A 10,056-nucleotide genomic window follows, 5' to 3' on the forward strand; every position below is an offset into this window, starting at 1 on the left:
AGTTGTCACTGCTCACCTGAGACATACGGACCCCAGTGTGCATCTAAATATGATGACTGTGAAGGGGGCTCTGTGGCACGCTGTGACCATGGCATCTGTGAGGATTTAGTCCGAGATCAAGCTGAAGAGGTGGGTTCCTTCCTCAAATTTGCCACCTTGCAGACAGCGATGGTTAGTAGCTTCTCCTCCTCCTATACAAGCACTGCCTAGAGCTTGCAGAGGTGAAGTCACTTCCTGCCTGTAAGTGGGGCGTAGGCGAGGAGGGGAGATGAGATATGCAGGAAGAGGACCCAGAGATTAAGATGTCATTATGTAAAATAGGACCTGTTTTTTTTTTTTTTTTTTTTTTTTTTTGAGACGGAGGCGCGGTCTGTCACCCAGGCTGAAGTGCAGTGACACGATCTCAGCTCACTGCCACCTTCAACTCTGGGGTTCAGGCAATTCTCGTGCCTCAGCCTTCTGAGTAGCTGGGACTACAGGAGCATGCCAACATGCCTGGCAAATTTTTGTATTCTTAGTAGAGATGGGGTTTCACCATGTTAGCCAGGCTGGTCTTGAACTCCTGGCCTCAAGTGATCCACCCACCTCAGCCCCACAAAGTGCTGGGATTACAGGCATGAGCCACCCTGCCCAGCTGAAATAGGACCATTTTTGTTATCCCATCATGACTCTCTCTGAGATAACACCTTCTCTTGTTCTTTTAAGTGTTATTTTTATCAGTGACAAGACACAGGAATATAAAAGGACCAGTCTTGTTGGCAACATGTGGTTTCCAGGAGTCTGATTTTTCTGTCCTGAGTCTCTGGAACTGCTGCAGACTCTAAGAGCCCACTCCTCAGACAGAATGCCCCTCCATGCCCTGGGTCCTGATGACTTTGACTCCTGACCCTCAAGGTTGTCCAGTCATGGCTGGCTCGGCTCTTCATGAGAGCTTCAATTCTTTATTTTTAGTTCTATTTTTTTCAACCCATGTGATGGAAAATAGTTCCCATCCAATGATGGGGATGGAAGGGCTGAGGAGGTGGGTAGGAGGAGGAACTTTCCAAACAAAAACAAACAGAATTGATTTTCCAAGGTCTGTGCCTACGTGGGTGTTTTTCCCTCTAAAAACACAGCAGGCTGAGTTGATTGACTTTAATTATATTGACTTACAGTTCTTGATTGTTGTTACTTTTTCCCTGGCATCTTGGGGAGAAATTATAGGTTGCTTTTACTCTGAAATAAAGACGTTTCCCTTTTTGCATGATCTGGTGTAAATGCTTAATCATATGGGAAGGAAAAGAGAAGTCACTGGATTGGCCTTATGGAAATGAACGTTAGAGGATAAACAGTTTGGGGCTTGATGAAATGTTTAAAGGCTTTTCTTGATGATTTTCATGATTGTCTTTATTCATGCTGTTGTCATCCTGCCAGCCCAAGTACAGCTGCATCTGTGATGCTGGGTGGATGTCTCCTCCGAACAGCCCTGCCTGCACGCTGGACAGAGACGAGTGCAGCTTCCAGCCCGGGCCTTGCTCCGCGCTTGTGCAGTGTTTCAACACTCTAGGCTCTTTTTATTGTGGGGCCTGTCCAACAGGTACATTCCCAGGGCCTTGTGCCTGGCTCTGCATGCCAGGTTGGCGAGGTGCCAGACCCAATTTTCTTTCAATCCTGATGAGTAGGAAGACCATTCCCAGGAGGTGTTCAAATCCATTTTCATGTCCCAGTTCACTAACTTCTACTCAAGACTATCTCACTGCTATCCCAATTCCACTACAAAAAGGGGAGGCTTGTCCAAAACTGTGCTAGAGTCAGACTTTGCGACAACGTTAGCCGTAGAATTTATAAGTTAGACATTGCACTGCAGTGACCATCAACTGACTAGATGTGAGATCAAAAGAGATACTCTAGTCCCACCTTTCAGACTAACCAGATGTTTGTACACATGGGGAAATCATTTGACCTCTTTGCATCTCCCAACAGTCCAGCAGCTCTTGTCTGGGTGTGTCATTAGAGTAACTTGTGGTCTTGATGTAAATAGAGATATCCAGCTCCATCACAGCCCCACAGTGACTGCATCTCCAGGGACACCATATGTTGAGTCGCAGAAAACATGGGCTCCATGGTCAAAGACTGCCTGGGTTTGAATCAGAGGGCATCTCTTGCTTTATGAGATAATCATCTTTCATTCCACATATATTATTTTGTGGGATGCCTACTATGAGCAAAGCACTGTGCTGGGTGCACCAGTAGGCGATTAGCGAGACCTCAGGGAGTTTACAAGGTTAATCTGCACTCTTAGGAATGGGGCACAAAGGTGATGTAATAGTAGTAGCTGTTTGCTGTTGTTGCTGTTGTTGTTTTGAGACAGAGTGTCTTTCTGTCATTCAGGCTGGAGTACAGTGGCACAATCTCAGCTCACTGTAACCTCCACCTCCTGGATTCAAGCGATTCTCCTGCCTTAGCCTCCAAAGTAGCTGGGATTACAAGGGCAGGCCACCACTCCTGGCTAATTTTTGTATTTTTTGTAAAGATAGGGTTTGCCATGTTGGCCAGGCTGGTCTTAGACTCCTGGCCTCAAGTGATCTGCCCCCCTTGGCTTCCAAAAGTATGAGCTACCACGCCTAGCCTGGTTTTTATTTTTTAATAAAGTGTTATTAAGGCACTGTATAAGCAATTTTTAATTCTTTTAAGTACAATAAAACCAAGACATGGTAAGAATAAATATTACTCACATTTTAAAATATGTGAACTTGAGGCTTAAAGAGGTTGAATAACACCCAAGGTCACATAGCTTTACAGATAGCCAGGATTCAAACCCAAGCTGCTTCTCGCCAAGAAAGCCCACACACCTAATGCTCTGTGTCGTCATTTTTGGTTTAGTGGTTTTCTGCGTGTAAATATTTAGATCTTGTAAAACTGGAAAGAAATGGAAAAAACCTATAAAGACTCTTTACTTCTTAGTTCTCAGGGGCAAGCACAATTTGCAAGCAGTCACATTTTGAAGGTAATTTATCATGGACAATCTTTAAAAACTATAAATCAGAAAATAAATTATTTAGAGGATTGGCAATGTGTTTTTACATTCTTTTTATTGTTACAGAGGATAAAGAGAAACAATTTTTTTTGTTTTCTTGTTTATCACCCGATTTTTCCTGAAATATATACAGGTAGTAGTTATATTTTATAAGCAGCAAAGCAATATATGCTGCTTATAAAATATCACTACAAAAATTTGGAAAAAAATAGAAAAAAATACCTTTGATCTTATCACAGAGAGGACCATGATGAACATTTGGGCATTTTTTTCTTCCAACTTTTCTTAATGTACTCATTTTGTCATGAACAAATATGATAATTTTCTGAGATAGAGTCTTAGAATAGGATTCTACTTAAATCAAAGAATATAAATATTTTAAGTCTTTAAAGATTTTAAAGGACTTATATAATTTTAATAATCTAAATTATAAAAGTAATACAGACAGTAATTGAATAACATGGGAATGACTAAAGTAAAATTATTAAATCTCATCTTCCTAATGACACCATTAGTCATTTATTTTCCTTTCTCTTTTACACTAGTTTTCATTTGTACAAACACATGCACGATTTTAAAAAATTCTTTCCCAAAATTAAGAGTATGATCCCAATCCTCCATATTATTTTAAAAACTAGCCCTTTTTATTTTTATTTTTTGAAACGGAGTCTTGCTTTGTTACCCAGGCTGGAGTGCAGTGGTGCAATCGTGGCTCACTGCAACCTCCACCTCCTGGGTTTGAGCGATTCTCCTGCCTCAGCCTCCTGAGTAGGCGTGTGCCACACGTTCAGCTAATTTTTTGTATTATGAGTAGAGATGGGGTTCTACCTTATTGGCCAGGCTTGTCTCGAACTCCTGGTCTCAGGTAATCCACCTACCTCAGCCTCCCAAAGTACTGGAATTACAGGTGTGAGGCACCATGCCCAGCCATATTTAATACTTTAATTAATCTTTATGTAAAAACTATTTCAATGTGTGTGTGTGTGTGTGTGTGTGTGTGTGTGTGTGTGCATACGTAGGTATACAGGTGTGTGCATAATATTAAAAAGTGTTTTTAGTATTCAGTCACAAAGATGAGTCATAAGGTGTTCAGCTATGCTTCTGTTGATGATTAAGGAGTTTTTCCCTATTAAACAATGCTGCAATAGACATCCTCTTACCCACATTGTAATATACTAGTAGTTTTATCACAATAGGTAAGTTTTAATAAATACAATTGATAGTCAAAGTGTATGTATTTAAAAAATTTTAATGAATACTGCCAGAGCTCTTTCCAAATAGGCTGTATTAATTTAATGTCTAACAATCATCATATAAGAGGAGCCCATTTGCCCACCTTGTTGCCAGAATTTGATTTTAAGAATTCAAAACAACTCGTGTTAATCTGATAAGCATATCTCATTTTTATTTTATAGTTCCTTAGGTGAAGAAGATTTTTATATGTTTTGACTCTTGTATTTCTTCTTTGTTGACTTGTCTATAGAGCTAAACTTTTCAATCTTCCTGTTTTTCTAGGCTGGCAAGGCAACGGATATGTTTGCGAAGATATCAATGAATGTGAGATAAATAACGGCGGCTGTTCTGTGGCTCCACCTGTTGAGTGTGTGAATACACCTGGGTCTTACCACTGTCAGGCCTGTCCACCAGGTGCTGCCTCAGTTCAGTGCCAGCTTCCTGACCCCAATGCAGGGAACACCGACATAGGAATACGGGACCTTGTGCTCCATTTAAAATATGATTTCTGGCTGGGCGCGGTCACTCACGCCTGTAATCCCAGCACTGTGGGAGGTTGAGGTGGGCAGATCCCATGAGGTCAGGAGTTCCAGACCAGACTGGCCAACATGGTGAAACCCCGTATCTACTAAAAATACAAAAATGAGCCAGGTGTGGTGGTGCATGCTTGTAATCCCAGCTATTTGGGAGGCTGAGGCATGAGAATTGCTTGAACCCAGGAGGCGGAGGTTGCAGTGAGCTGAGATTGTGCCATTGCACTCTAGCCTTGGCAACAGAGTGAGACTCCGTCTTAATAATAATGATAAAATATGATTTCTGTCTGAGGAGAGAAAATAGCACAGAAAGTTTTGCTTATCTTGTGAATTCAGGACACATTAGTACAACTCTACGATAAGAAAGAAAAACATTTTGAATATCAATGGAAAACAAGATTTACAAACTGTGAAATAGGCACTGAGATAGTGCAGAATTTGAAAAGTTTTCTGAGTGGATCGCAGACTTACGGCTCTGTTGCCCTCACAAAGAATTTATTAATATTGTGCACTCCTGAGATGTTTTGCATATCAAGTTTACTAAACCACAGGCATCACAGTAGGCATATATAGTAATTGTTCATTTTCCTCCTTTTCTGGAAAGAAGTCATTTTTGTTATGCCATAATCTAAATTGAAATACTATCCAAGAAGGTCAGGGAGTTCTAAGGGATAAACTGAAACCTTGTATGTTTTAATAACATGGAGCTACAGTACTTTGGACTTCTATAATAATTGACCTGTAAGAACATCAGAGTCACTGTAATGTAAAAATATTCACTTTCTTAGTGTCAGCACTTTCTATGTCTACCAGTAGTTTTATACAGATTTCTTTCATTAGAAACAACCCAGAACATTGTTTGTGAAATCAGGTGACTAATTCTTGTTATTTTTCTTATTTGTGAAATTTCATTCGTTGATGACATTTTATAGTAACATTTTTTGTTTTGATGTTGGAGGATCCCTGATTGGTCTGTTTCGTGATATTTGAATCCTAGATAGGCACTCTCCTCTGATCTGCTTGACATTGTTCCTTATGGCTCTTGCTCTCATCAGGGTACCAGGGTGATGGAAGAGTGTGCACATTCATAGACATCTGCTCAGTCAGTAATGGAGGCTGCCACCCAGATGCATCATGCTCCTCAACTCTAGGTAATGACTCATCTCTCTCTTTGTCTTTGGATATTGTAATATGACCCTCTAAACCAATTCAACACCTTAAAAACAAAATCCACTGTTCTCAAAATTATTATTTTGACCTTCAAACCTAAAATTAATCCATGTCATAAAACTACAGATTTGGATTTCTTAAAAATGCAATAAACTATGCTCTTTAATGGTCTGCTCTAATTTAGGAAATAAGGTAATTAAACCAGCTAATTAATTAATGATTATTCCAACAAGCCGGCAGGAGAAAAGGAGGAAGAAGGTAATGCCACGTTCTTTTAAAGAACTCTTCCATTTCTGTGCCATTGCTTAGAACTGAGCCTCCTGGCTAACCCTGGCTGCAAAGGGAGGTTGAGAAGTACAGTCTGTATTTCAGCTATAATAAGGAGTTCAGAAGGAAGGAAGCAGAAAATGTATCTAGGGTGACAACCAACAGTGTTTGCAATGCTGCATAAAAGGGTTTAACCCTGTTATTTAACAAAATACATACTGCTAAACTTTCTCCAAGAAAGGTTGTATCAGTGTATGTATTATCGATAGTGTATGAAAATACACATTTACTCCATCTTTGACAATAATAGATATTATTATTATTTTTCATCTTGGTCAATTTTATAGGCAAAATGAGTTTTCCATTATTTTCATTTGTGCTTTTTGATTACTCATAAATAATACTTTCCAGATTTTCACTGGCCATTTTTTTTTTACTTGTTCATGTCCTTTGCTCACTTTCTTTCTTGTTGATTTGTAAAATTTCTTTATGTACTAAGGACATGATCTCATTATCTGGCTTATGTTTTATAAGTATTTTTCCTGGGGTGTTGTTTTTCTTTTAATCTTGTGGTGGCATTTTCTATTCAGAAGTTTAGAATTGTTAGGTAGTCAAAGAGATAAATCTTTTCTCTTATTATTTCTCCCTTCACAGTCATGTTTAGGAAGGCCTTCTTTACTTAACTGTTTAAAAATTGTCAAGCACATGTTCTTTTATACTTTTATGGTTTCTTTTGTTTTTTTATGGTAAGATATTTCATATTTATATTAAATAGAGATCTGACTTGTTATTTTCTCTCAAATGAGTGGACCCAAGTCCATTTCTTGAGATAATCATATCTCTTGCTATTTCAAGATACCACCTTTATTCTTTATTAATTTGTCATATATTTTCATATACAGAAAGGAATATATATGTATATGTAAACACACACACGCACACACACACACACACGCGCGCACACACACACACGTGACTAGATACTTATTAAATGATTATCAATGTACCAAAGTGGTTAGGAGCACGATTTCTAGAAAAAGATTGCTTGTGGTTGGGTGCAGTGGCTCATGCCTGTAATCCCAGCACTTTGGGAGGCCGAAGTGGGCAGACCACCTGAGGTCAGGAGTTCGAGACCAGCTTTGCCAATATGGTGAAACCCCCTCTCTACTAAATATACAAAAAATTAGCTGGATATGGTGGTGGGCTCCTATAATCTCTGCTACTCAGGAGGCTGAGGCAGGAGGATTGCTTGAACCCAGGAGGCGGAGATTGCAGTGAGCTGAGATTGCGCCATTGCACTCCAGCCTGGCTCCTGGCGACAGACCAAGACTGTCTCAAAAAAAAAATAGTGTGAGAAGTTTTGGTGCTGGTATTTTGTTGATGTATTCACATATCATTTATTTATGTTACTGTATTATTTTCAATCTGTGGTTTTATTGCAAAAATATTTTAGACACTTGAGTTTATTCTGTGATGGCTAGCCTGTTTGAAACTGGCAGCATACAATCTGCACATCCACATAACTGGGGACATATGACCTGCCCATGTAAACTACACTCTTGTGCGGATGTGCTGTAGGCACCCTGCACACGAGGGGGCTGTGTGCTTGCTGGGCTCCTCCTCATTCTACCTGTGTGTCCTTGGCCAGAACAGTCTGTCTGTGCTCTAGCTTCATCTGTAAAATGGGGGTTATAAAAGAGTACCTATCTATACCTATCTATAGGCCTTTTTTTTTCTTGAGATGGAGTTTTGCTCTGTCACCCATGCTAGAGTGCAGTGGCAGGATCTTGGCTCACTGTAATCTCCACCTTCTGGATGTGATTCTCCTGCCTCAGCCTCCTGATTAGCCTGGACTACAGGCACACCAGTATGCCCTGATAATTTTTTTATATTTTTAGAAGAGACAGGGTTTCACCATGTTGTCCAGGGCTGGTCTCAAACTCCTGACCTCAGGTGATCCACCTGCCTCAGCCTCCCAAAGTACTGGAATTACAGATTCCATACGGCTCTTTTTTAATTAAAAAAACTTTTTTTTTTTGAAATGAAGTCTCACTCTGTCTCCAGGTTGGATTGCAGTGGTGCAATCCCGGCTCACTGCAGCCTCCACCTCCTGGGTTCAAGCAATTCTCCTGCCTCAGCCTCCCGAGTAGCTGGGATTACAAGCGTGCACCGCCTTGTCCAGCTAATTTTTGTGTTTTTGGTAGAGACAGGGTTTCACCATGTTGGCCAGGCTGGTCTCAAACTCTTGAACCCAAGTGATCTGCCCACCTCAGCCTCCCAAAGTGCTGGGATTACAGGCGTGAGCCATCGCACCCAGCCTCTATTAGGGCCTTGAGAGGATTAAATCAGTCAGTGTAAATCCGTTGCTTGCAACAGATATTTTCATCCTAAGCATCCCCTTTTCTGCTGTTAACTCTTCTGTGATGAGGAATGTCCGTCTCACCCAGGCACACCTCACCTTTGTGCACAACTCAGGACCATCTGACATATGGGCTGACAGTACCCATGTCAACACAATACTTCAATAACATATTGAAGACATTTAATGGTTTTCTTATTTTAAGATAAGAAATACAAAAATAAAGATTCTAATGTTTTCTCCTCATACCTTGTTTTGTCTGCCTGTCAAAATATACAGACTGGATGTTGGTGGATCCTTGTCTAGACAGCAGATTCTGAGTTTAAATGCTGCATCTGAACAGAGGAGGAGACCTGTACTTAAACATTTGTTTTTATTTCTGAACAGGTTCCTTACCTGTCTGCACCTGTCTCCCGGGTTATACTGGAAATGGTTATGGGCCAAATGGATGTGTGCAGCTCAGTAGTATTTGCCTAAGTCACCCCTGTCTAAATGGACAATGCCTGGTCAGTCCTTTGTTCTTCCTATGGACAGAGAGTACCTAAAAATAGTTTTAGTTTCATGCCTATAAAATGTATCTTTATGGGATTCAGGAATGTTAAGATAATGAGTCAAGTTTCAGATAAGGAACTATCTAAAACTCTCAGATAAAAGGTAGATAATGATTTTAGTTCTCAGGAAAAAACAATGAGTTAATTTTTTGTGTCAGTGATTTACAAAGTACTAAAGCAAGCCTGCAGTTTGATCTAAGTAACTCTGACTTATACTTAACAGTGACCATTTAAACTTATTAATAACAAGTTAGACTACTAGAAAATATGCATAAATACATGTGTGTTTTTGGACCTGTTAAATATACCAATAGCACTTCATTCCTCTTATTTGGATTGATTCAAGTTTAATGTCTATCCCTTTTTTTACAGTATTATGTGTTTTTTTTTCCCTTAGGACACAGTCTCTAGTTATTTTTGTAAGTGTGACTTAGGTTGGACAGGTGTCAACTGTACAGAAAACATCAATGAGTGTTTGAGCAACCCCTGTTTGAATGGAGGAATTTGTGTTGATGGCATCAATTCTTTCAGCTGTGAATGCACACGTCTCTGGACTGGACGTCTCTGTCAGATTCCCCAGCAAGGTACAGTCAGCGTTTCTTATGCTACAGATGCTCACAGTGTAGCAGCAACATCCTCTAATGAGTCCCTCAGCAGATTCCTCTGCCGAATCTACTTTCTTGTCCAGTTGCTCAGATGCTGAGAACTAAGTCTTTCCTTGCAGAAATGGTGTAAAATTCACAAGGTAAATATCAATCTCACTGTAAGCCAAGAACTTTTCTTCCAAAGAATAATTCAATTAGTATTTGCCATTTTCACTATGTCCTTTTTGAAATTAAAGCATACTAAGGTATTGCCTTCTCTCTCTTCTTTCTTTCTTTCCTTCTTTCTTTCTTTCTTTCTTTCTTTCTTTCTTTCTTTCTTTCT

At 39.9% G+C, this 10,056-nt stretch overlaps 1 protein-coding gene across 1 annotated transcript in view; it reads left to right on the forward strand.

Moving 5' to 3' along the window:
* Positions 1 to 10,056, forward strand: part of CUBN (cubilin) — a 287,868-nt gene that overhangs the window by 14,409 nt on the left and 263,403 nt on the right. Inside the window, exons 7-12 of the mRNA XM_032244141.1 lie at positions 3 to 129; positions 1,414 to 1,576; positions 4,532 to 4,663; positions 5,838 to 5,933; positions 8,966 to 9,084; positions 9,527 to 9,713. Of these exons, the coding sequence (XP_032100032.1) occupies positions 3 to 129; positions 1,414 to 1,576; positions 4,532 to 4,663; positions 5,838 to 5,933; positions 8,966 to 9,084; positions 9,527 to 9,713 (824 nt within the window). The remainder of the gene's footprint in view (positions 1 to 2; positions 130 to 1,413; positions 1,577 to 4,531; positions 4,664 to 5,837; positions 5,934 to 8,965; positions 9,085 to 9,526; positions 9,714 to 10,056) is intronic.

Source organism: Sapajus apella, unplaced genomic scaffold (genome assembly GCF_009761245.1).
Source record: "Sapajus apella isolate SASKATOON/1434 unplaced genomic scaffold, GSC_monkey_1.0 scaffold53, whole genome shotgun sequence".
NCBI lineage: Eukaryota > Metazoa > Chordata > Mammalia > Primates > Cebidae > Sapajus > Sapajus apella.